The sequence below is a fragment of the Ochotona princeps genome, chromosome 29 (genome assembly GCF_030435755.1).
Source record: "Ochotona princeps isolate mOchPri1 chromosome 29, mOchPri1.hap1, whole genome shotgun sequence".
Lineage (NCBI taxonomy): Eukaryota > Metazoa > Chordata > Mammalia > Lagomorpha > Ochotonidae > Ochotona > Ochotona princeps.
This window is the reverse complement of record NC_080860.1, coordinates 20,044,471-20,070,726: the sequence shown is the minus strand read 5'-3', so window position 1 is coordinate 20,070,726 and position 26,256 is coordinate 20,044,471. Positions and strand designations below refer to the sequence as shown.

General features: G+C 56.0%; 1 protein-coding gene across 1 annotated transcript in view; it reads right to left on the bottom strand.

Annotated features, from left to right (window-relative positions):
* GNB1L (G protein subunit beta 1 like) overlaps nucleotides 1-26,256 on the bottom strand; it is a 52,716-nt gene that overhangs the window by 8,321 nt on the left and 18,139 nt on the right. Inside the window, exons 4-9 of the mRNA XM_058657015.1 lie at nucleotides 22,069-22,243; nucleotides 14,680-14,847; nucleotides 14,309-14,434; nucleotides 8,947-9,112; nucleotides 5,833-5,931; nucleotides 3,004-3,216 (exon numbers count right to left, since the gene is read on the bottom strand). Coding sequence (XP_058512998.1) covers nucleotides 3,004-3,216; nucleotides 5,833-5,931; nucleotides 8,947-9,112; nucleotides 14,309-14,434; nucleotides 14,680-14,819 — 744 coding nt within the window. The 5' untranslated portion in view covers nucleotides 14,820-14,847; nucleotides 22,069-22,243. The remainder of the gene's footprint in view (nucleotides 1-3,003; nucleotides 3,217-5,832; nucleotides 5,932-8,946; nucleotides 9,113-14,308; nucleotides 14,435-14,679; nucleotides 14,848-22,068; nucleotides 22,244-26,256) is intronic.

Below are 26,256 nucleotides of genomic sequence, written 5' to 3'. Positions count from 1 at the left end.
GCCCTGCCCTGCCCTGCCCTGCAGTGGACACTCAGAGCCCTGACTGAGCTGGGCTCCCCACTTCCCCCCTCAGCCGCTGCAGCAAACAAGTGACAACATCAAGGCTGAGACAGCTAGGCAGTTACTGGCCTGCCTGCCATGTTGGGATACCCAGGTTCAACCCCTGGCTCTAGCTCCCAACTCCGGTTTCTTGCTCTCACAGACCCCAGGAGGTAGTAGGCCATGGTTCAAGTAACTGGTCATAGCCTCCCCCATGGGAGACCTGGATTGAGTTCTCGCTTCCAGCCCCAGCCTTGGCCCTGGCCCAACCCCGGGGCCTGGTTCCTGCATGCATTTGGGGATTGACCGCACAAACAGGAGCTATCTGCCTCATATGAACAAATGAATGAATGACTGGCTAAGCAATGGCCAAAGAGCAGTCCCTGACAGCGCCAGAGAGTGGGCGGGCAGCAACTAGTACTGTGGAGCAGATGGGCCCGCAGCCCAGGATGCCGGCCCAGCTGCAGCAGGGAGAATCGCGGCTGCTCTGATCCTGGCCTGGGCAGACTGGGGTGCCGGAGCCTCATTATTCCTTAAAGACCTAAAAATACCCCTGGCTGTAAATCAGTCCTGCTTCAAGGCTGTGGCTCCTGCGCCACGTGTGGGAGAAAGGCGCAGGCCTGCGCGCCACCTGGGCCTGAAGGCACTTGAGTCCAACGGAACCATCTCGGAGCTGAGGGGCGGAAGGGTATGCTGGGTATGCAGCTGGGGCTCTCCAGGTGCCCCATGGCTCCACCTCCAGGCAGTGTCCAGGTCTAGGGGCAGCCTCTTGTACCAGTAGTAGGCCTGGCCGGGCTGGGACCCTCTGGGGAAGCTCTCTGGCCATCAGTGACTCGCTCAGCTATGACCTCAGGTGCCAGGAATGCGCAGCGCTGCCGCCATCTGGTTCCGATTACCCACGCTCCACGGCGGGAACCATCCGCAGTTCGGCTCCCAGGGTCCGCGGGGGTTGGGGGGAAGACTGATTTGGACTCATTAGAGGCTGCCAGTGGGAAGACGTGAACAAGGTCCATCCTGGTCCACACGTGGCTCTCGTGGGGACACGGGGTGGGGCGAGTGGGGGCGCTCAAGGGAGCCTCACCTGCCGCAGGTGAAAGCGACATGCCCAGGTGGGTTTTTTCTTAGCAAAGACCGTGGCTGGAATCTCAGGGGCCCATGTGCACCCTGGCGGGACCCCTCCCTCACCATTCCTGCCCCGCCCACCCCCCTAACTTTCCAATTCATTAATTCCTGGTCTCCCTTCTGCTTTAACTTTTCAATTCATTAGTTGGGTAGAAGTTCGTCTCTGGACAGGAACGTGCCCATAAATTTAAGTCTTTAAGTTCCAGCAGCTGTTTCCCAAACACACCAGGAGAGACAGGGCAGTTCTAGGCCAAGGCCCCTCCTGGGGTCCTGGGTGGGTGGGGTGGAGCTGCAGCTCCAGGAGGACCTGGAAGGAGGCTGCCTCAGTCTCCTGCCCTTGCCTATGTGAAAGCCCCTGCGGGACCAATCTGGGGCCTGGAGGAGCAGAACAGAGGGGTATGAGGGAGGTCTTGTCCTATGTTCAGCTGGCTGGGACAGGGACTGCGAAGCTCTGTACTTGAGTCGACCTCCAGCTCCTGAGATGACTGCAGCCTCGTGCCCTCCAGTGCTCACAGGAGGGCCTCCCCAGCTGATGGAAGGAGAGACTGCAGGCTCCAAGGTGCAGCCGCTGTGTGCCCTGCACAGGCTGGCCACCAGGGGATGGACAGGACCGGCTGCTGAAGGTGACAGGTGCCTGCCTCAGGGGTGGGCAAGGTGCTGCCCTCCAATCTCTGGCCCCATCCCTGCCCCCTCAGGCCACTGCTCAGACACCAGCTGGCAGGAAGCAAGCACACCCTCACCCCTGCCTAACTCCAAGGGCCTCAGCATCTTCCTCATCCTCATGCCACGTGACCCATCCTGCCCTCAATGACCTTGTGAAGTCCTTTGGTCATACCCCAGCCATGAGAATGCCCACAAGGCCCTGGGGTCCACTAGCTAGCATCCTTGACCCATTCTCACCCAGGGCCTCTCCATCCCCGTCGGCTCACCACATTCCCATTCCCAGGCGGGCCTGATGGCTGGAGGTGAGCCAGGCAGCATCTCCCCCTGGGAAAGGGGCTGGGGTGCTCTCTGCAGTCTGGACTCCCTGAGCCCACACAGGCAACATGGCCAAGGCCTCTCTTTGGTGTGTTCCAGGGTAGGGATCTCCGGGAGGCTGCAGCAGGGCTGGCACTCCCAGGACACATAATCCCGCCCCTACCCAAGTCTCCCCCCCGCCCAACACACCTGGGTGTGCATCTGTTTTCACTCACCAGCATGCTCAAGTTGCCTGAGGCTCATGGGGGTCTTCGCCCGTCCCCAGCATTCACTACTCTGGCCAGCCCACCCTCTGGGGGCCAAGAGGCCAAGACGCCCCAGCACCTCAGGCCCTGTGGCCTGCGCCACCTTCTGCTTGGGATGCAGCTGGGCCACCCCTGTGTCCTGGGCAGCCAAGGCCATGCACTGGTGTTGCTGAGGAGCCCAGGCTGGTCAGCAGAGTCCAGAGGCATCATGGGAAAGGCCTGCAGCAACTCCCTCAGGTCAGCCTGCAGACCACCACACCAGGTTCCGTGGAGTTTCCCACATTGTGGGTTTTTTTTTTGTTGTTGTTCTTGATTAATCAGTTCCTTACTGACCGAATTCCTCTGAGCTTCCCAGAGAAGGCCCTGAGCCTTCCTGGACGCTACGTGCCTTTCTCTAGATGGACAAGACGTGACTGCTGCTAACCCGAGGTCTGCCAGAAACCCGAACCATCTGAGCAAGGGGGCTCGGGGTGCCCACGCCCCTTCCTCCAACCCGCCTGCATGTGATGGATGAGCTGGGGCTGGGCGACGGCTCCTTTTCATGCCTAAATATTGTTTCAGCCTATCAGACTGTTAGTGCAGAACACGATGGATGGGGCCGGGGCCCCTGCGCACTGACCTGCAGGGCCCGCCCGTCCAGGCTCCAGACAGCCAGCGCTTTGCCCGCCGAGCCTGAGACGCCCCTGGCCCTCTGGGGGTCGAAGTCAAGGCCCATGACGGGCTCCTCATGGCAGGCGATGCGGCTATAGGCCTTCCGCTCCGACACGTCCCACAGGGCCACCGATCCGTCCTCGTAGCCAGCCAGGAGGAGGGGGCGGGTGCCGGAGTCAGCCTGTGGTGAGGGGGGAGTCAGGAGCTCTGTAGTCGGTCCCAAGTACCGCCCTCTCCCCTGCCCCGCTGTCCTGGACAGCCACCACAGCCAGAGGCTCTACACCCTGCTCATCCCATCAGCCCAGGTGTCCCAGGGCTGAGCTCTGGGCCCTGCCCAACCATACAGCCCCACCCATGGGTCCTAGCTGTGCCCACTGCCCCCCTCCAGAACCCCCTCCAGAAGCCGCCCAGTGCCCGCTTCCCTCAAGGTCTGGGATGTGTCCTCCTGTGGATTCTCTCCCCTGGCCTGCGGGGTGGGGTCACCTGTCCAGAGCCGCCAGCCAGGGACATGGTAAGCTACCGCCGTGACAAATGAACTTTCTGGGTCTTGTCAGCTTGGCTGCTAAGAAGGCCCCCCACCCCTCTGCCCCAACCCCCACCCCTCGGGCAGCCCGACGTGAGTCGCTCTCCAGGGCCATAGTGTGGTGATAAATGAGGGCCAGGGTCAGAGGGCTCAGCGGTCCAAGCAGACGCCTCGTTTATTTAGCCTCTGAAACAACCCCAGGAGAAGAGGGCGGCGGGACCCCTGCACCACCCCCAGGGAGCAGCCTTGGTCCCAGGACCTGATGAACTGAGAGCAGCCTTGAGTGGCCAGGAAGGGGACCAGGGACAGCCATGTTATGTGTCTGGTGAGTGGACAGCATGTCCGCAGGGCTATCTGCAGGTCAGAGGGGGAGACTGAGGCCAGGGAGGGGGAGGGGCGAAGACAGGCTGGATATAGTCACACAGGTCTGTCAAGGCCAGAGTTGGCCAAGCCTGCCCATGCCTACCTCCTGGTCTCAACTGACAGTGGCTCTGGCCAGTCTCACAGGGAAGCCTGTGTGTGGCTTCTAAGCCTGATGCTTGGAGAACCAGTTGCAGTGCTGCCAAGAAGGGCCAAGTAGGAGGTGGCTTGGCCTGGAGGGTCTCCCCTGACCACCTCACCGCCTTCTGTGCTCTGGGTCCCTGGGCCTCCTGGGGACAACACTGCCAGCTGGTGTCTGGGGTTGGGGGCAGAGTATGGGAGAGGGGCTTTGGTGGCCACACCCTTGTAGGCCTCCTGACATCTGCAGTGTGCAGGACCGGAAGTGGCCCCTCTGGTCTTCTCTGGCTCTTCCCTCAGCCCCTGCGGAGACCTGGAGACAAGGACTGACTCTGTGTCCTCTGGCTCTCACTTGCAGCCTAGAGGGAGGGACTATAGAGGGAGCAGATGTGGCCTGCGGCAGGGTCTTTGCCACCTCAGGGGTCCCCAAAGCTCCTGGCTGGGGAGGTGGGAAGGTGGGTAGTACCTCAGCCTGGCTGCCTCATATCGTGAGGCAGGCGGATGAACAGGCTGCAGGGCTGCCCGTGTCATGCTCAGCCGGGCCATAACACTGATGAACAGAGCGCCGTCTGCCCTCCTGTCAGCTGCATTAATTACCCCGACAAGTTTGTACATTCCTTCCTACACCATTTTTTTTCCTGCTGGAATTTTTTTACAGGATTGTGCAACACTGCATTTCCCGGGGGTGGGGGGTGGATAGGAGCCAGTGGGTGCAGCCAGGGGTGTCCCTGTGGCCCCAGCACCTTCAGGTGCTGTAGAGCCAACGCCCTAGGCCTGGACACACACCTGCTGGCCCAGGAGCCCCACCTCCCCAGCCACCCCCATCCTGCCCGGGGCACCCTGTCCTGCCTCGATTACTGTAGATTCTGGGTCCAACATGAACTTCCGCAGTCACAAGGCTGCAGGGGGAGGCTGGGTGCCAAGCAGAGCTTCTGTCTGCAGACAGCAGCGCCTGGGGCTGGCACTGGGCGGGGGGAGGAGAGGAACACAGCAAGCGGAGGTGGATCCCATTATGCACGCATGCAGGCACCCCCAAGCCACAAGCCTGCAGCCCGATTCTCTAGCCAGAGTTCAAAGGGCACTGAGGCAGAAGCTGCCTCCCATCCCTGCCCCGCAACCCAGCACAGGGTGCATTTTGGAGCTGAATGGGACAAGGGAGACTTCTGGGGAACAGCAGACACCCCGAGCCAGGTGTCCGCTTAGGACTGAGGTTCCTAGGACCTCTGATCTAGCTCCTGAGACACGACCCCACAAAAAGGGCAGAGGTACAAGTGTTGAGTACCTGAGGGAGAGCTGGCCATTCTGTCAGCTTTACAAGTCCCACCCTGGCCACTGAGGCCCTTGACCCAGGAAGAACAGTCTATCTAGAAAGATGGAAAGGGCTGTGGCTCAGGAATTCTGGGCATGGCCATGGGGGAACTCCACTTCCACCTCTATAAGAGAGGAGGGAGGAAGGCACCGTGGCTGAGTCGGCGTCTTTCTGTCACCCTGGTGAGGAACTGCAGCCAAGGCCTGGTCCCTTCCCGAGAGTGCCTAGGCTAATGGACCCCACGGTCCCCTCCCCACTCGTGGGCAGGTCTGAGCCTGCTGGGGGGTCCGTGGAGGGAGGACATGATTTACAGGAGCTGCCGGGGGTTGGGGGTGCAGCAGGGGCTGTGGGGGGAGGTGGTGTGCACATGTTCTCTGAAGGGGTCTGGGGATAAATCAGGCCCTGCGTGGGGCATGACTCAGTGGTAGGCGTGGCCATGGGGTGGGGCTGGCGCGCGCTCAGCTTACCTGCCACAGCCCCAGGCACATGGGCATGCCCGGTTTGGCACCCGCCTCCGGCTTCAGGGTGCACACCGACGTCTTGGATGGCATCTCCAGAATCTGGACCTGACGGTGAGAAACAGGCTGGTTTGGGCCAGCGCCAGGGCCGCTTTATGCTAAACAAACACGAGACTGGGGAGGCGGCGAGCCAGGGCCGCTGCTGTGCCTGGGAGTTTCTGTCTGCTCCTGCTCACCGCCCGCGGGAAGCTGGAGTCCCCCCCATGAGGATGCGTGGAGCGCCTGTGCAAGGCACCAATGCTCACACAGCTCCTGGGTGCCCAGGCCCTGGGGGTCTGTCTTGTGGGCCACTGTCTGCCTCCCTGTCCTGTGCAGGTTTTACCTGGCATAGGGGGTGCCAGGGACTGGCCTAAGAAGTGAACCTGAGTAGGGTCCCTGACTGACTTTCCCAGGCCCACGACTATTGTCACCTCAATGGGAGTAGGGAGTGAGGGACTTGGCTGGCCCTTATGGCTGGCCAGGCTCTGTCTCAGACCATCTCCAGGGTCGGCTGAGTCCCCGAGAAGGCAGACTTAGGTGTTGCATCCCCGAGGCCAGAACCAGACCCTGCTGCCTGACCCATGGTCCCAAGGATGAGCAGCTCCCCTTGTGGGGCTCCTGGGAGCCATGTGGCACATCTACTGTTACTGCCAGGGCTCAGAGTCCTGGGGGACCTCCGTAGACCTCAACTGTCCTGGGTGGCTCCTGCCCACTGACGTCAGCCCCAGCTTGTCCCAGTCCACATTCAAGAAACCTGGGAACCAGGCAGGTAAAGTCATGCTGGGAGACAGTGCCCAAGGGACCCGGGCAGCTGAGAGCAGCCCTGCTCAGCAGTCCACAACAGGAGCGGGGCCAGGGCTGGGCAGCTGGGACCACACCTGCTGCCGTCAGCCACGGATCCTTCCACAGCCAGGCCAGGTGATTTCACCTGGGGGAGGTGTTTCTGTGCTCTCAGATCCTAGCTGTCAGACCCAGATGCAGAGGGGCATCCTGCATGCACAGCAGCACATGTACACATGAACTTATCTGCACACAGAAATGGGCATAGGTGTGAGTGTGTGGGCATGTGAATATGTACACAGCTCCCTGCCTTTCAGCCCCAGTGACAAGGGGCCTCGGGTGAGCTTGACAACCTGACAGAAGACACTGAAGAGGAACACATGTGGCCATGCGATGAAGGGAACAGAATACAGGAGGGCGAAGCTGTGAAAGGAGATGTGAAAGGAGAGGCTGCTGGGAAGGGAGGCCCCCTGAGGCCAGGAGGGCTGCACTGGCCAGAGGTGGGGCATGCAGGCAGAAGGCATGCAGCGTGAGGCAAAGGTAGCCCTGGGAGCCTCAGGCTCCTTTGGGGAAATCGTCCAAGGAGAAGCTCCTGCTAAGGGAGAGCCAAGGAAACCCAGGTGCAACAGCCACAGGTCTGGCCCAGAGGGTCAGGCAGAGGTGCAGCTGGGGCTCTGAGCTCTTCTCTGCTGTTGTCATGATGGGCTATATGGGGACGTGTCCCTGGAGAATTAGCCACAACCACGGGGAGAAGGGCAGGCCTACGGGAGAGGTCAGCAGGCCCACCATGTGTCCCAGACCAGAGAGGCCAGCAAGGGGTTGGGCAGGGGCACTGGGAAGCCTGGGGCGCATGCTCTGCAGGAGCTGGTCAGCGGGTGCACTGTGTGTCAGGGTAGCACTGATGCTCTGAGCCAGGAGAAGTGGGAGCATGGATGACTGTTGCATCCTGCAGGCAGGAGAGCAAGGAGCCCTGGTGGGTAAGGGTTGTGGCAGGGGCCTTCTACCTGGCACCCCAGGTACACTCCTGCTTCATAGGGTTTTGGGGGGCTGGGCTCTGAGCATTGTCTGGGCATGGATGAAAAGGCTTTTCCAGGGCCTGGTCCAGGCAGATTCTGGGTGGGAACATGGAAGACAGCCTCTTTTTCCGGATGTCAAGGTTGCCTCACACTGGCTGCTCCTGGAAAATATGGAGCAGGAGCCAGGAGGCTGGTTACAAACAGCCTCTGGCATGGGGGCAGTTGCTGACCATGTGCCGGCCCAAGGCTGCTACCCACAGGAGCACACGGAGGGGAGGGCGGCTGCCAGTGTGGGCCCTCAGGGTTGGTGGGGGGAGGCGGACAGCGTCTTGGGAAGAGCTGGCACAGTTGGCTGCCGCCATCCAAAAGAGAGCACACCCCTTTCTCACATTAATAAAAGTCTTAGCAGGTTTTTGGCAGCCCAGCAACAGAAGTGTGTGTAGCTCCTAATTGGCGATTTAAACGCAATCACGAGCAAATAAATGCCTGTTCCCGTCTCATTATTTATGAATCTGCTCGAAGCCACGACGACTCCTCCTGGCCATGGGCCAAGCTGGGGGCTGTGTGCAGGGCCCTGGGCTGCCGGTCCTGGTGGAGCCGCCCTGCCTGAGCCGAGCTGAGCTACCAAGGCTGGGGGCCAGGGGGCCCTCCCCCTCCCCCACTCGGGTACCCCGCCCCCTTCTCCTGCATAAGTTCCGGGTGGGGTGGGGGCGGGGGACAGTGTTAGGGAGATGCAGGAACACTGCTGTGCAGCCTGGCCTGCCCCATGGCACCTGGGGTGGCTCTGACCTGAGCACCACCTGCTGCAGATCTCCCTACTCTGGTGTGGCCCTGTCCACCTCCCCAGGAGACTGTAGTCACCACACTGGTGCCCACCCTCACACCTCCTGCATCCCACCAGGGCCTGGGTCTCTCGCCCCCACCACCTCATGCAGCCACCAACTGTTCCTCCTGTTCCAGCCCCCACTGACCTCGTGGCTGTGGCCTTGACATTTGGCCATTGCAAGAGCTGTCTTGAACACGGGCAGAGGCTGGCCAGTTCTCCCAGGGCCCCTTAATGATTCTTACCACCACCCTGGGTGTGTGTGCGTATATGTGCTCCCCAGGACCCCTCACAAGTGACCTGCCAGGCCCACTCAGCTGTGAGGCCGCTGGAGCTGCAGTCAGATGACAGACCTCGCTGCTCCATAGGGGATTCTGTGGTGGGCAGTGTCCCCGCTACCTCCACCTCCCCACGCTGGGAGTGGGTGGAGGAGCAAGGGGGACCCTGGAGCAGGTTGTTTCTCACCTCGTCGCTGCCCTTGCCGGGGATGGCGAGCATCCAGTGTGGCTTCTGAGCCTCAGCCAGGACGGAGCTGCGGCAGAAGCCCACGTTCTCCAAGGGCACAGAGTCCACGATGGCGTTCCTACCCTCCTCCAGGTCCCACAGGCACAGGCGCAGGTCCCGGCCCTGGCTGACAAAGCAAGAGGGGGATGTGGGGCTCCCATGAGGGTGCTGGGAACCCTGCCTAACAGGCAGTGGGGCCTGTTGCCCTTATTCCTCACCCCCTCCCCAAAGCTGAGAGATGGCAGGGACCACAGTTCCAGCGACTGGGCCAATCAGGAGCCTGGGCTGAGGAAGGGCTTCTCCACCCTGAGTTGGCACCCAGGGCGCCTGAAAGCAGGACACACGTGCAGCAGACCGTGGAGTACGCGCTCCGTGGCATGCACGCTCCATGGCACATGCACTCCCTGCCCTCTGTTCCAGCACCCAGCGGTTCCTCCCTGCCTCGGGGGGGTGACTTCCAAAGTCCGCATGGACAGCAGCTCTATTTGAAGCAGCCCAAACTGGGAATAGCTGACGGAGTCCCATCAGCAGGATGGTGCAGACCTGGGCTTGGCCACCTCCCCCAGGATTCCTTCTTGTTCTTCCAGGGCAGGGAGCCAATCAGAAGCCACCAGGGTACTGGTTCCGCCCCACATGTACTGACAGACTCCGTAGGCACAAGCACCGCCGCCCCTGGAGCTCCACCATCTGTCTGCTTAGCCCACCTCCCCTCCCAGCTTGCATGCCTGGACGCCAGTGTGGCTGACCCTGGATGGAGACAAAGCCCACATCAGAATCTCCTGTGCACCCTCCTGAGAGGCAGGGCCAGATCCCCACAACCTCAGGCGTGGTCACCTCCACAAGACACAGAAGCACTGGCCAAGGAAGGGAGTAGACCAACACGGCCTGGCCAATCTGACTCTATAAGAATAAGTGATTTGGTTCTTTTTTTAAAAAAAAAAAAAAAGATTTATTTATTTAACTTGAAAAGCACATTTATAGAGAGAAGGAGAGATGGAGAGAGAGTTCTTCCACTGATTTGTGCCCTAAAAAGCAGCAACAGCCAGAGCTGAGCTGATCTGAAGCCAGGATCTTCTTCCAGGGCCCCCTCATGGGTGCAGGGGCCCAAGGACTTGGGCCATCCTCTGCTGCTTTCCCAGGCCACAAACAGGGAGTTGGATGGGAACAGGAACAGCTGGGACTTGAACTGGTGTCCATATGGGAAGCTGACACCACAGGCAGAGGATTAGTCTGATATGCAACTGCACCACCCCCTACCTCAGTTCATCGTAAGACATCATTAAAGAGTGAAAAACGTGAGCCCCTGTATAGGAGAGACAAAGCTGCGATAAAAAGTATGTACCATATCCAGAATATAAGAAAAGACTCCTCGACCAGCCACAACATGCAATGCAGTCATCCCATATGGGTGCAAGTTCGAGTCCCAGTTGCTCCACTTTTGACCCAGCCCCCTGCTAGTATATCCTGGAAATGCAGGGGAAGGTGGCCCAAGGGCTTGGGACTGTGCATCCATGTGGGAGACACAGAAGAAGCTCCTGGCTTTAGCCTGTCCCAGCATTGCCACTGCAGCCATATGGGGAGTAAACCAGATGGAAGATCTTTCTCACTATAACTCTGTCTTCAAACAAATAAACTAAATCCCAGGGCTCAGCTCAATGGCTCAGTGATTAATCCTCCGCCTGCGAGTGCTGGCATCTACATGTGTGCAGGTTCATGTTCAAGCTGTTCCATTTCCTGCCCAGCTCCCTGCTTGTGGCCTGGGAAAGTAGTAGAAGGGGGCCCAAAGCCTTAGGACATGGGCCCAAGGCAGTAGCCTGGTGGTTAACATCCTCAGCTTGCATGCACAGGGATCCCATATGGATGCTGGTTCAAGTCCTGACTGTTCCACTTCCCTTCAGCTCCCTGCTTGTGACCTGGGAAAGCAGCTGAGGATGGTCCAAAGCCTTGGGACCCTGTACCTGTGTGGGAGACCCAGAAGAAGCTCCTGGCTTCAGATCTGCTCAGCTCCGGCTGTTGCAAGCCATTTGGGGAGTGAAGCAGAAGGTGGAAGAGTTTTCTCTCTGTCCCTCCTTCCCTCTGTAAATCTGACTTTCTAATAATAAATAAATAAGTAAATGAAGCTGTGGGATCCTGCACCCATATAGGAGACCCAGAAGAAGCTCTAGGCTCCTGGCTTTGGATCAGCTCAGCTTCCCACATTGTAGCCGTTTGTGGAGTGAATCCGTTGATGGAAGACCTTTCTGTCCTCTCTGTAAATCTGCTCTGCCTTTCCAATAATAATTTAAAAAAATATTTAAAATACAAAACAAATAGATAAATAAATCTTAAAAAAAAAAAAAGAGGGCCCGGTGCCATGGCCTAGAGGCTAAAGTCCTCACCTTCAACGCACCAGGATCCCATATGGGTGCCAGTTCTAATCCTGGCAGCCCCACTTCCTATCCAGGAGCTCCCTGCTTGTGACCTGGGAAAGCAGTCGAAGACAGCCCAAAGCCTTGGGACCCTGCACCAGCATGGGAGACCCAGAAGAGCTCCTGGATCCTGGCTTTGGATCAGCACAGCATCAGCTGTTGTGGTCACTTGGGGAGTGAATCATCAGAAGGAAGATATTTCTCTCTGTCTCTCCTCCTGCTTGTACATCTGACTTTGCAATAAAAATAAATAAAAAGAAAAAAAAAGAAGAAATAAGAAAGATGCCTATGCACCACTAAGTAAAGAGCAGCCAATCCCAGAGAGAAGTCAATGAGAGACCAAGAAATGTCCAAGAGAGATTTAATGCCAGTGGCTGACAACACCCCGAAGGGCGCTCTGGACAGGGCTGAGCATGCACAGCCCAAGCTGCAGGTGAGTGGAGGCAGGCATCCAGGCAGAAGCAGGTAAAGACACAGAGTAACACACACACAGCAGAGAGCAACAGAACCCAGTGCAGCCCCACGCGTGGCCTCATGGGAAAGCAAAGTCGAGGAGTCGTTGCAGGGAAACTAAGGAACAAATGGTCAGGACTAGTCCAAGGAGTGAAGCGGCTGCCTCTGGGGCTGCTGGTGGGGTGGGAGGCTGGGGGTAGCCTAACCTTTGGGGAGGGCATACTGCAGGCAGTGGGCAAGGGACTGTCAGGAGGTCCCCGGGGTGGGCGCACACTCTGCTAATACAACAGCCCGCAGCCTGCAGCCCACAGCCTGCACTCTACTCCTGCACCTCTTGGCTAAGTGTGCTCCACTTCACATGCAGAAAAAAAAAAAAAAGTCAAAGAAAGGCCCTGCCAAGGTGGCTGTTGCGGGCACAGGTGCAGTGGAGCTGGGGTGTGACATGAAAGGGAGGCCGCACTTCAGGGGCCACTCGGGCAGCGGAGGCGGGGTGAGGAGCTCAGCTTTGCAAACACAGCTGAGCGCAGGCCAGGCAAAGCCGTCGGCACTGGTCACAGTCTCTAGTGCATTGCAAACGCACCTGGGCATTCCACACCTTCCTTCTGCCCACTGCGCTGCTGACCCGCAGCCACCCTGCCTGCTGACAGCAGCCGTGGTTCCTGCACAGCCCAACATCACTGGGGTAGCTAGGCCCTAGAGGAGCAGGGTCCACCTCCCCTAGCCCCCAGGGCTGAACACTCTACAAATGACAGCTCCTGGTGCATGTGGCTCTGTGCAGCATTTGCAAATGACCAGGACCAAGACCCTCTGTATGGAGGGGGAGGGACCTAGGACAAGGCTAGGAGGACCCAGGGCCTGGGTCCCTGCCCTCAGACAACACTGGAACCTTGTCACCTGTTAGCTGTCTTCTGGAGGGTGGCGGACCGTGTGAGTCCGGCACAGAAGTGTTTTGTTGATGGGTATGTGTGTGGGGGGGTGTTCGATGCCCCTTGTCCACAAGGCACTGGCTGCAGAGTGGAAGAGACTTGTCCTCCCAGACCTGAGCTGGGTTGGCAGCAGCAGGTGCATGCCCTGAACAAGAAGGGTACGGACCCCAAGGGCGGCAGTAGGCGCACACAGAAGGCGGGGGTCACTCCATAGGCCTGCTGGAATTGCAGCTCAGCATGCGGTCATGGGCAGAGCCATCCTTCTACATTCAGGCACTTCTCAGTGGGCACCTGTCCAGGCAGTACTGTGGGTACAGAGGGTGTGGGGACAAGCAGCCAGCACTGCCACCCTAGACCTGATGCCACAGGAGAGCCAAGGGCACTGGAGACCCAGCTGTGAGCTCCACGAAGGCTGGGTCAGTGCATGTACAGACACACACATGTACACATTCATGCATGCATAGGCTTAATGCCTCAGAGAGAGTCTGGATAAGCAGAGGTCATAGAAGATGATTACAGACGCAGTGGAGCGGTTGGTGGGGAGCTGGCCCCCTCAATACAGCTGCCTTAGAAGCATGCTGAAGTGGGCCCAGCACAGTGGCCTAGGGGCTAAAGTCCTCACCTTGAACATGCCAGGATATCATATGGGCGCCGGTTTTAATCCTGGCAGCCCCACTTCCCATCCAGCTCCCTGCTTGTGGGCTGGGAAAAGCAGTCGAGGATGGCCCAATGCATTGGGACCCTGCACCAGCAGGGGAGACCTGGAAGAAGTTCCTGGTTTCCGGCTTCGGATCGGCTGAGCACCGGCCGTTGCAGCCACTTGGGGAGTGAATCATCGGATGGAAGATCTTTCTCTCTCTGTCTCTCCTCCTCTTTCTATATATCTGACTTTGCAATAAAAAAAAAATACATCTTAAAAAGAAAAAAAAGAAGCATGCTGAAGTAAACCTTTGTGCCTGGTGCCCTAAGCCCCAGGACTCAGTCACACGGCTGGGACAGCAGCACCAGGAGCAGTACCTCCTGACACCAGGCAGGTGGGCTGTGCTAACCTGGTGATGGGCCCCAGCTCCCAGGGTCTTTGAGTTTACCAACAGAGCTGGGAGAGGTGAGAGAAGGAGCAGGAATCCTCCTCCACTCTGGATCTACCTCCCCTCTGCTCAGTTTGCAAGATGCCATCACCACTGCCCATCCCCCCATGGCCACAAATCTTCTCTGGGAACCCTGGGCCCCCCCACCCCCACACCACTATGTGTCCAGCTGGCAGCAGCCACCCAGTCCTGCGTCCCCTTGAGGTGGCCCCTGGAAGCCATGAGGAGCCCATAAAGATGGTGAGGTTGGCAGGGGTCAGATCCACCTGCCCTCCCGAGCATGGGGGCTGCAAGGGGACACCAAGCTGGCCTGCACCCTCCACATGCTGCAGCCAACCTGGGTGGACCTTTTGGCTGTTCCTGGCTTCCCTCATTTTGCCATTCAATTCCAGCCACCAGATGTAGCTTCAGGGCCCCCCACAGAGCTCCTGGCTCCCATTGGACTCACCTGAGGAGCTGCTGCCCCTGGGGCAGCATGTGCAGCCAGGTCACACACTGGCCCCCATGACCATCCAGGATGGCCACAGGCCTCCGTGTCTGCAGGCTCCAGATGTGCACCAGGCCACTCTGACACCTGTGGGAGATGAGGCATGCATGGCAGAGGATGGGAGCTGTGCTACCCAGCCTGGGAGAAGCCCTGGGAACTTCTGCAGGAGGCAGGGTGGAGATGGAGGGCTGGAATCTCAGATCCAATGGCTCTGTGTGCACCTGCGCTGTTGGCTGCATCTGTGCAGCTTCAAGGGAGAGGAATGGGAAGGTCAGTGTGTCCAGTGGCCTAACTCAGCCCAGGGCAGGGGGTGAGGGGCAATGGCTACTCACCCTGAGAAGAGGAACGGGTGGCCCTGAGCCTCATCTCCTCTGTGGAAATGCAGGGCATGCACCGCTGACTGGGTGCCTCGAAGGACAAACTGGGGATCTGGCGGCGGTGGTGGAGGTGGTAGGTGGCTGGCGTCCACCATGCTGGGCAGCGTGCGGACACCTGTGGGACTGAGGGAGAACATGTCAGTGCCGGGGAGTCTCTCCTGGTCTCCTGAGAACAGCCCTGAGCCAGGAGCATAGCACTCAGCACGCCCCAGTGCTGACCCCTGCTTCCTCTGGACATCTGGGAGTCCTGCCTGGACACTAGTACTCTCCCTGTGCCCCACCCTCTGAGGATCTGCACCCAACCGATCCCTAACCCAGGGCTGCACCTGCTCCTCCTCTGGTCCTCACCTGCCTATACCTGTGTTCAGCGACCTGTCCAAGGTCCCCTACCACCTCCAGGCTTCCTGTCCCCTGTAGGTGATAGATTATTCTGGTGGCCAGACTGAGTCCAGGCTCCTGAGCTGTCCGTCCTTCTCCTGGGACCTCAAGTGCATCTCAAGTCCCCCGGGTAATGCTGGTATTCCGCCTCCTGGGCCACCCAACACTCCACCCAGTCTCACTTCTCCATGCAGCAGAGCTGTACTGCTGGGCTCTGCCCCAAGGCATGGCTGCCCTTGCTGTGGCAAGGCCAACTCCCCAGCACACATGTGGCCTGCTCAGGCTACACCTGTTCAGGCTGCAGGAGCACCAGGTGTGCGGGGGTGAGGGTGGAGGAGTAGCAGTCCCTCCCCATATTGGCTGCCAGCAGCCCCACTGGCTTCCACACCATCTCTGTTCCAGGACCCTGGGTTCAGGCAAGCAGGTGCAGAGGCAGGACAGCATAGCCTACCTGCAGCACTGTCCACCCCTCACCCCGCCTTTCTCTCTCTTGAGCAGACAGGTGGCAGCCATGGACAGAGGCACATGGTGCCCAGGAGATGCCCCTTCCGGGAGGCGTGGCTGGCGGACAAGTCACACGGAGCTCAGAGGGCAAGTGCTGGTAGATGGAGCCAGGTTGCGAGACTGCACACATGGCTCACACTTTACACAACCCTCAGATGCACACATGTGTGTCTTCAAGCAGAAAAGCACACGTGTGCAAGAGCTCACACATGTAGCGACAGCTAGCCGAAGCCTGGCCCACACCTGCCCCACCTGCCCGTGGCCTGGCAGGAAGTTTCCAGAACTCCCAGCACCCAAGCCACGGAGGCTCACTGTGAGGTGATGCAATCAGGGCCTCCCCTATTGTTTTCCCCAGGACAAACAAACCTGTCACGTTACAACAACCCCCTCGGCCCAGGCCAGAATGATGCATCGGCAATTAAGGCCTCCATCATTGCAAGCAATTAAAATAAACGCTTTATTTGAAAACTAATTAATTCTCGCTACATAGTTTTCCCATGACAATATCCTAGGAGGACTTGATTTATGACATCCAATTATTCTTTATTAATCTAATTGAGAATAATCGCATTCTCCTATCTCCCCTGGCTCAGGGCCTGCCGAGAGCGGAGGCCACAGCCCCCGGCAGGCGCGAGTTGAGCCGGCCCTGCCTCGTGGCGCTGCTGGGGTGCTCCACTCTAGCCTTTCCCTGCTGCAGGGCGGAGGAGCGGGAAATTGAATCCGCAACATGACTTGCTCCCTGACTGCTCATGGAGATGCCAAAGCCAGACGCCTTATTTCAAAAACTGAAAAAAAAAAAAAAAGAAAGGAGGTGGGGAGTGGACCAGTGCAGTGGTGTAACAGACTAATACTTCGACCAAATGGCACCGGTTCATGTCCCAGCTGCTCCACTTGCCTTCCAGCTCCCTGCTTGTGGCCTGGGAAAGCAGCAGAGGACCGCCCAAGCTCTTGGAACCCTGCACTCACAGGGAGACCCAGAAAAGGTCCCTGGCTCTAGATGGATTCAGCTCTGGCCATTGTGGCCAATGGACCAGTGAAAGGAAGAACTCTGCCTTTCAAATAAAAATAAACACATACTTTAAAAAAAATCAGTTTTAAAAAAAAGAGTCGATTTGACTCTCTTAGCAAAACTGACAGGGATGCTACAAATGCCACCCTCACCCTCCAAATGCCTTGCAGGCCACAGCTTGGGGCAGGCAGAGCGGCCATGCAACACCCAGGTGTTGGGCACAGACCTGCCCAGAGCCTGCAGGGCAGATGGAGCCCCTGTGAGACTCGAGGCTGCCAAGGTTGGGCTGGGAGTGGCTGGCACCAACTTCAGGACCACTGCTCACTTGGGAAATCAACAGAGCAGGGAAGTGGGCCAGAACCGTGCAGCCCACTTGGAGGTGCCTGGGCACTCCCCCACCTGTCCTCCATCCACTGGGTCCTCCCAAGTAGGTGTGACAAGCTGCCAGGCACTCGTGTGTCAGACATGACTCCCTGGGGACCTGGGCACTGCACAGGGGTTTGGGTCCCTTCCAGAAAGGGAGGTGTCCTGAAGGGCCTTACCCCCCACTCCAAAAGCTGATGAAACAAACAAACAAACAAACAAACAAACAAACCACACAGCTTCAGGCATGTGTGTTGTGGTGCAGGAGGTTGAGGGACTGCCTTCAAGAGCAACCCATACAGGAATGCTGGTTCAAGTTCCTGGCTGGGTGTGTTGGGGGACATCTGCTTCCAAACCAGCTCCCTGCAAATGCAGCAGGAAAGCGGCAGGTGACGGCCGCCAGTACTGGACTCTGTCATCCTGACTCAGTCCAGGCTTAATGAATCAGCAAGAAAGGTCCTCTGTCTTCCAATCACTCTACTTTTCACAATAAATAAATTTGTACATTTTTAAAAACTTCAAAGCATTATTGAATTCACACAGACACACACACAGATTTGGAAACTTCAGAGGCCAATATCATTACAAAAAATCAACTCAGTGGTGGGGCAGCCGTTGGTCTGGTTATTAAGATATTACTTCAGGATAATGACATCATTTATTGGGTACCTGGTCTTGACTACCAACTACAGCTTCCCTCTGATTTGTATCCTGGGAGGGAGTGCTGAGTGTTCCCGGGAGACCTGGATTGAGCTTCTGGTTCCTGGCTTCAGCCCCAGCCATTGTGGCATGCGTACTGAGCCAGATGAGTTACTTCTGCCTCTGGGATACCAACAATAACACTACCACCTCATGAGGTCTGTGAAGCCAGCAGCTGGCTTCTCTCTGGGCTCGAGCTGCACAAGGGAACAGCAGTTCTGGCTGTGCCCTCCTCTATCCTCCTGTTGACAAAAGACAAAGCTTGGGGCCTCCTGCAGTGGATCCTATCACAGAGAATGCTCTAATCAAGACTGTAAGATGCAAGACGTGGAGAGAGGCAGCCGCAGCTATAAAAGGTAGAGAAGCAAGAGACTTTGAAAATCTCCCTCTAGAGTACAGCTGCTGGGACCCAAGAGCGCCCTGTGCCAAGGTTTCACTCCCTGGACTACTCACCCATCACACAGGAAAGGGGAAATATACCTGTCTGTCACCACCTCCACCACTCATGGAAGCTGGCGCTGCCAAGGGCAAACAGCAGGCACCCCTATCTCCTGGTGTGATGCAACAAGAAGACAGGGTCCCATCCCTGCGTGTTCATCTGCCACACCCTAGAGGGAACAGCCAGCTAGCTGGCACTTGCCGGATAGGTCAGGGGTCATGTAGGCACAAAGTGGGGTGACTCTTCCACATGAGGTCAGTGAGGCATCAGAGCCAATCACTACCCGCACACCTCAGCTCACAGGTCGTGGGTGCTGGAGGGCTCAGATTCCAGGGGATTAGGTCTCCTTGGGAAGGGTGAAAGCTGGCAAAACAGTCCTCCTGGCTCCTGGGAGAGATGCTAAGGCAACTGGGGGGTGAGAGGCCATCATGTCTGCAACATTTCTCCAATGCTCCACAAAAGAAATTCTCCCCTTAACCTCTGCCTTCGTCCAGGAGATTACAAAACGTTCATGGAAAACGAATGAAAGGAGGTTTATGATGGTGCAAGAAATTCTGAGATGCAGGTAGAGTGCTTTCATAACTGGCATTTTCCATGAAATTCTCCATGAAATTCCTCTGCTCCCCTGACTGTGCCTCTGTTTCCTTCCCAGGAATCTCCTGCAGACGCTACAAAATGCGCAGGCAAAAGAGCATGAGACTGTGCTAACAACTAGGGCCTCTGGCTGAAGGGTACACAGGTATTTATGATACTACTGTACTTCGTAACTTTTCAATGGATTTAACAATACAAAAGCAGAGGCCAGAGCCAACGGCAAAATAGGTTAAGCCTTTGCCTGGGGAACCAGCATCCCATATGGAGCCAAGTCCAAGTCCTGGCCACTCCACTTCTCTTCCAGCTCCCTGCTAATGCGCCTGAAGAAAACAGAGGATGATGGTTCAAGTCCTTGGGCACCTGTACCCAGAAGACAGACCTGGAAGAAGCTCCTGGCTTTGGATCTGCTCAGCTCCAGCTGTTGCTGCCACTTGGGGAGTGAACCAGCAGATGGAAGATCTTTCTCTCTGTAAATCTGACTTTCCAATAAAAACAAATAAGTCTTTAAAAAAAGACTATAAAAAATGAATAATTCCTAAACACACACACACACAAAAGCAGAAGATGTGAGGGAAATCAGACAAGCCCCCTTGGACTTGTATCTGGAACACACACAGAGACTGATGGAGCAGGAAAGCAAATGCCAGAAAGAAAAATGGCTGGAAGATGTCAACAGGCACCTCACAGGCAACATCCACATCCCATAAACACACGGAAAACCATCTAGTCCAATTCATGATCTTGGAAATGCCTGTCAAAGCCCTGATGTGCAATGCCTGCACTCCTAGCAGTTGAGCAAAAACAATTCAACAGTCTTTCCAGCGCTGATGAAGGTGTGGCACAACGAGCAGCTGCTACAGGACAGAGGATGAGCGCAGGGCACCACAGTCTGGTGCTTGCTGGCCTACAGCATGGCTCGACCACTCTGACTCACACAGGCACCCAAGGATACACTTCTACCCAAAAAGGGACTAATGCTAATGGCAGGGTTGAGCAGAAACAACCCAAATGGGCATCTACTCTAGAATGAGATACATCTGGCATAATCTCCCAACAGGGAACTCATGCCACACAACTGGAAATGAACAAACCTCAGCCTTCAGTGCAGCAAGCTCGGAGCATGAGGATCAAAGAATAAAAAAAGAGGCTAAAGATAGAGAATATATACCCAATTCTTTACCCGTGGAGGAGTACACTGAATTTACTGACATGGGGCCAGTGCCACGGCTTAAGCAGGCTGTTGTTCTGCTTATAACGCTAGCAACTCATATGGGCACCAATTCATGCCCCAGCTGTTCCATTTCCCATCCAGCTCCCTGCTTGTAGCTTGGGAACGCAGTAGAGGATGGCAAAGCCTTGGAACCCTGAACCCATGAGGGAAGCCTGGAAAAAGCTCCTGGCACCTGGTTTCAGATTGGCTCAGCTCCGGCTGTTGTGGCTACTTGGGAAGTAAACTGGCAGATAGAAGATCTCTGTGTCGCTCCTTTTCTCTGTAAATCTTTCAAGTAAAACAAACAAATCTTTAAAAAAAATGTGGAACAAAGTGGATTCCAAAAGGCCAGAATCAGAGATGGACAAAGGTTTATGAGGCAAGCACGCATACAAAGGCACAGGTTAAAGGGTTAAGCTCAACCAGACAAGGCTGAGTTCCGGCCAAAGAGTGTTAGATGTGACAGTGCATAGCACAGATAAAACAGTCTTGACTATGTATCATCTAAATATCAGAGACAGAACCGTCATCCAGCACAGAGAACAGGAAATGCAAGGCTGGTGCTTCTGGGACAACGGCAGAAGACGGTCCCAACCTGGATGAAGGTCCTGCTTCAGCCCAACCCTGCTGCCTGGCCGTTGCAGCCTTCTGGTGAGTTAACGAACCCATGGAAGCTTACCTCGCTTCTCCCTCTCGGTAACTCTTTCTTTTTTTTTTTTTTAAAGATTTATTCATTTTATTACAGCCAGATATATACAGAGGAGGAGAGACAGAGAGGAAGATCTTCTGTCCGATGATTCACTCCCCAAGTGAGCCGCAACGGGCCTATGCGCGCAGATCCGAAGCCGGGAACCTGGAACCTCTTCCGGGTCTCCCACGTGGGTGCAGGGTCCCAACTGCTTTCCCAGGTCACAAGCAGGGAGCTGGATGGGAAGTGGAGCTGCCGGGATTAGAACCGGCGCCCATATGGGATCCCGGGGCTTTCAAGGCGAGGACTTTAGCCGCTAGGCCACGCCGCTGGGCCCGGTAACTCTTTCAAAATAAAATATTTTATGGGCCCAAAGCTTTGGGACCCTGCACCCGCGTGGGAGACCCGGAAGAGGTTCCTGGTCCCGGCATCGGATTGGCGCGTACCGGCCCGTTGCGGCTCACTTGGGGAGTGAAACATCGGATGGAAGATCTTCCTCTCTGTCTCTCCTCCTCTCTGTATATCCGGCTTTCCAATAACAATAAAATTAAAAAAATAAATAAATAAATAAAATATTTTGAAAGAAAAGAAAAAGATGCTCATTTGTCACAGCCCTCACGGACACATGGCCAGGATGAAGCTTACACAGCCTCCCTCTCTTGGACCGACAGCCACTAAAACGCCAGACAAAAATGCAAACAGCAGGCACAGGAACTCACATTGTGATGGGCCTCCATCCTGATAAACCTGTATGGACGCCACCAGACCAACTTGCAGGCCTAGAGCACCCACACAGCACGGCCCAGGGCACCTGCTGCTCTCCCTCATGGCTGTGGGTTGCCCAGCACTGGGAAAGAGGCCTGAGGGAGCCTGAGGAAAGGCCAGAACCCCACTGTGGATCCCGCTGAGGGCATGCCACTTTTGCACTATCACCACCAAACAGAAAAGTCATGAGCTCTGTCCCTGAAAACCCAGCCATGGGAATGAATCCTAGAGGTAAGCCAGGGCTCTGGATGGAGGGACCCTCATGAGGTAAGTCCTCTGGGTTTTGGGGTGTGTGTGTCTGGTATTTGCAGAGTGGGGAGAACAAAAACAGAGGCCCCAAGCTCACTGCTAAGGTATGGAGGCCAGACCATACCATCCACTTTGAGCCCCAAACCAAGACTGAAACCGCTGCTCACGTCTCCAGCCAGAGCCCCGAGCAGCCCATGTATGGCACAGAACCACAGGCTGGGGAGACGGGAGATTAAAGCCAGAGCCTGCACAGGGCGAGACAGAACCTGTGATACAGATCTAAGCACGGTGGGGGCCCCCGTGCTCACATACGCCTCGACACTGTCCAGAGGACCCCATGTCGCAGGCAACCCGGGCCACGTCTGGGGTACAAACCAAGCTCACTGGACTTGCAAACATAGAAGGAAACCAAGGCTGGGTCTCGGGGGCAGCCCACAGATGCCAACCTTGAGACGTCTCAGATGTCGAGGGATCAGATAAAGATTTCCATGCAGCTCTCCAGAGTCCACTTCACAGGGCAAAGGTAAACACACTGGGAATGCACAGAAGGAAAACACATCCTCGCAGAGAACAGCAATCACTTTGTAAGGAGATGTGGACGTTGCAGAGCTCATTCAATATCTGAAAGAAACAGACCGAAAAAGACTCAGAGGATGCAATGCGAGAGGATGGAGGAACGAAACGGGAAGACTGATCAACAGAGATGACTTAATGTTTAAGACCAGAAAAGTGGCCGAGACTCAAGATGAGAGCATCGAGGATGTGTGCTGTAGCAGCCAAAAATGACACATCCAAGGTAAACAGTCCAGGCAGTAGGTGAAAGATGCCAACAGAAAGGTCCATTTTTAGCCACTGAAAATGGCTTGAAAATGTACAACTTGGAGAAAGCCAGAAACATACACAGTCAAGAAGTCAGTGGGGCTGGTGCCATGGTGTAAAGCTGTCGCCTGCAACAGTTCAAGTCCCTTCTGCTCCACTTCTTTTTTTTTTTTTTTTAAGATTTATTTATTTATTACAAAGTCAGATATAGAGAGAGGAGGAGAGACAGAGAGGAAGATCTTCCGTCCGATGATTCACTCCCCAAGTGAGCCGCAACGGGCCGGTGCGCGCTGATCCGAAGCCGGGAACCAGGAACCTCTTCCGGGTCTCCCATGCGGGTGCAGTGTCCCAATGCATTGGGCCGTCCTCGACTGCTTTCCCAGGTCACAAGCAGGGAGCTCCTGGATGGGAAGTGGAGCTGCCGGGATTAGAACCAGCGCCCATATGGGATCCCGGGGCATTCAAGGCGAGGACTTTAGCCCCTAGGCCACGCCGCTGGGTCCCTGCTCCACTTCTGATCCAGCTCCTGCTAATGGGCCTGGGAAAGAAGCAGAAAATGGCCCAAGTGCTTGAGCCCCTGCACCCAGCTGGGAGATCAGAAAAAGTTTCTGGCTTCAGACTAGCCTAGCTATGACCATTGATGCCATACAGGGGGTGAAGCAGTAGATATGAGATCTCTTCCTTTTAAATGAACACACACACACACACACACACACACACAAAACCTAATAAACCACACACAGCATAGACCTGAGGAAGACCTGTCAATTATTCTAGTCTCTGTGGAGAATATCTTTTCTCCTATTCAACTAAGCTTATCTTTCTTTGCTTTCAGGAAGCAAGAGACATTGCTGACAAGGAACATCTGTGATGATGCGAGTGCTGGTTCCTGTTAGCAGCTCAGTGTGGTCCATGAGAGCTCCATCAGGGTGTGGACTAGGTGTAGCTGGGCTGTAACACTCAACAATAAGAACCGGGTTGGGCCCAGCGGCGTGGCCTAGTGGCTAAAGTCCTCACCTTGAATGCGCCAGGATCCCATATGGGCGCCGGTTCTAATCCTGGCTGCCCTGCTTCCCATCCAGCTCTCTGCTTGTGGCCTGGGAAAGCAGTCGAGGATGGCCCAAAGACTTGGGACTCTGCACCCACGTGGGAGACCTGGAGGAGGTTCCTGGCTCCTGGTTTCAGATTGGTGCAGCACCAGCCGTTGCGGTCACTTGGGGAGTGAATCATCGGATGGAAGATCTTTCTCTCTGTATCTCCTCCTCTGTATATCTGACTTTGCAATAAAAATAAATAAGTCTTAAAAAAGAAAAAGAAAAGAAAAGAACCGGGTTGAGTATGGGCCAGTTGGGCAAGGCTATGGTTCCTGCCAGGATAGGAAGTGTACTAAGTCAGCCCGGGCTAAGGACCCACAGGTGTAAGCGAGATCTGCCACTGATAAGAGACTTGATAGAGGAACTTGGGGAACTCCTTTGTCAGGGCGCAATCCCTGCAGGTGAGCGCAAGAACCAAAGCAAGGAGCAGCCCGAGTAGACCAGGTTACAGTACCTGCCAGCATATGTGTGGCTCAGGTCTGGGGGCAGGCCAGGCTGGGCCAGTTCATAACAACCACTAGCACATCTGAGACCAGGATGGGGTGCAAGATAGGCTGGGTCTGGCCGCATCACTAGCCAGTTCACATTAGGGCCGGGACTAGGGGGCTGACTGTGCTGGCTCGGGCAGCAGTTCCAGCCAGCACGAGCTGGAACAGGGGCAGACCGGGCTGGGCCAGGCTACAACACCCACCGGCAAATGACAAGGTGAGATGGGCCATGCCAGACTGGGCTGCAGCACCCACCAGTGCACTCAGGACCGGGGCAGTGGAGGTGGGAGAAAGTGAGCCTGGTAGGGGAGTAGTGGGAACTCCACTGCTGGGCCACTGCTGATACTGGTGAGCATGAGAGCTGGAACTGGGGGCAGAGCAGGTCGGGCAGAGCTACAACAACTATTGGCCTACATGTGAACTGCATTGGGGGAGAGCCAGGTTGGGGTAACTGATTGTATCCACTGGTACAGACATGAGCTAGAATAAGGGCAGGCAGATTGGGCTTTGCTGTAGCACCAGCTGGCAGATGCTGGGACTGGGGCAAGTTCTGTCAAGCTAGACTGCAGAACTACCTGGATAGTGCAATATCCCTGGTAGGGAGTGGGTCCAGTGGGGAGGGTTGTGGGCTCCTTTCTGATGGGCTGCAACTTCCACTGGTGAGTGTGAGAACCAGGACTGGGGGTGGGGCTGGCTGTACAAGTTGGTATGAGTGTGGGCTGGAGGGTAGAGCTGGTTGGGTTGAGTTAGGCTTCAACACCCAATGATATCTACAAGATCTGAATGAGATGTGGGGTAGACTGAACCAGTCTACTGCACATGCTAGCAGGCACAGGAACCAGAACTGGGGGGCTGACCCAGTGGGATTTATTGGGGGTCACTCTGATTGGGCTGCACCTCCTCCTGGTATAACTGAGGGCTAAGCATGTGGTAGGCAGGGCTGAGCTGGGCCACAGCACCCATTGGTTTGCAGAGGAAGGAGGGAAGAACAAACTGATCAACTATCCCATTGAAGCTTAACAGCAAATTTCTGGGCCAATGGAGACTTGGAGGTGGACTATGACAGCCAATCAACCTCGGAAGGATTTCCTCATCCTTGGAGCAGTGATATCAATAGCATCTCAGAACTATCAAAACCACATGAGCAGAACCCTCAGAAAATGCTCCACAGTGGAGACCCTGGGATGATATCGGGTAGCAGTATGTGGCAGTTGGGAGGCTGGGTGTGGTTTCCCCTCTTGTATCCTCCTCTCCCCCATATACAGCAAGAAGAAGAAAATGTGTAAGTGATGGTCTCACCCCCTATCCCCGATCTTTCCCACCCTGATTAACAATGTAAACATCATCAATAATTTAAAAAATTTTCAATTAAAAAATTAAAAAGGTCAGTCTGGCTAAGGTGGGGCCCTTGTGGGAGGTAGCTGGGTCACAGGAGGAGGCAGGTGGCCCTGCAACTAGAGAGAAACCCTGTGACCTCAAAGCGAGCTCTTGGAGAGCAGCCTGTTTGTTACTAAGCAGGGAGCCAGGCTGGACAGCTCTCTGGCTTCCTGTCTGGCTACAGGATCACTCCTTCTCCCATGTGAGCCATGAGCCCTCAGTCCAAACCCCACGTGGACCCATGAAGTCAGCCTGTCCAGGCACTTGATCAGTCACAGGAAATGTCAAGGAAGGGCATGGAGAGACAGAACTCTACAAACAGCCCCTTGAGAAACAGGCACTCAGAGAACACAGACACTCAGGTGGGGGACAACTGGGAGAAGCTGAAATTTCAATAAGGCAGAGAAAGGGGAATGATAACTATGAGGATAAATATATGGGACTTTTAAAAAAGAAAAAAGATTGATTTAGAAATCAAGTTACACAGAGACAGGGAGACAGAGATTTCATCTGCTGGTTCACTCCCTAAAAGGCCTCAACAGAAGAGCTAGGCCTGGTCAAAGCCAGGAAGCAGGAGCTTCTTCCAGGTCTCCCACGAGAGGGCAGGGGCCTAAGCACTTGAGTTACCTGTTGCTCCTTTGCTGTTAGCAGGGAGCTGCGCTGGAAGTAGGGCAACTGGGACACTCACACTGGTGCACGCACTTCCTGCATTCTGCTCCAGCAGCCCCGTAAGAGACATTTTGAATCCTAAGTGAACATGCAGGGTTGGTAATATTAGCTGCTGGCACTTTCAATGGCAATTGTAACCTAACTCGGCAGGGCTAAGAGGACCAAAGTGGCTGCCGGACTTCTATGT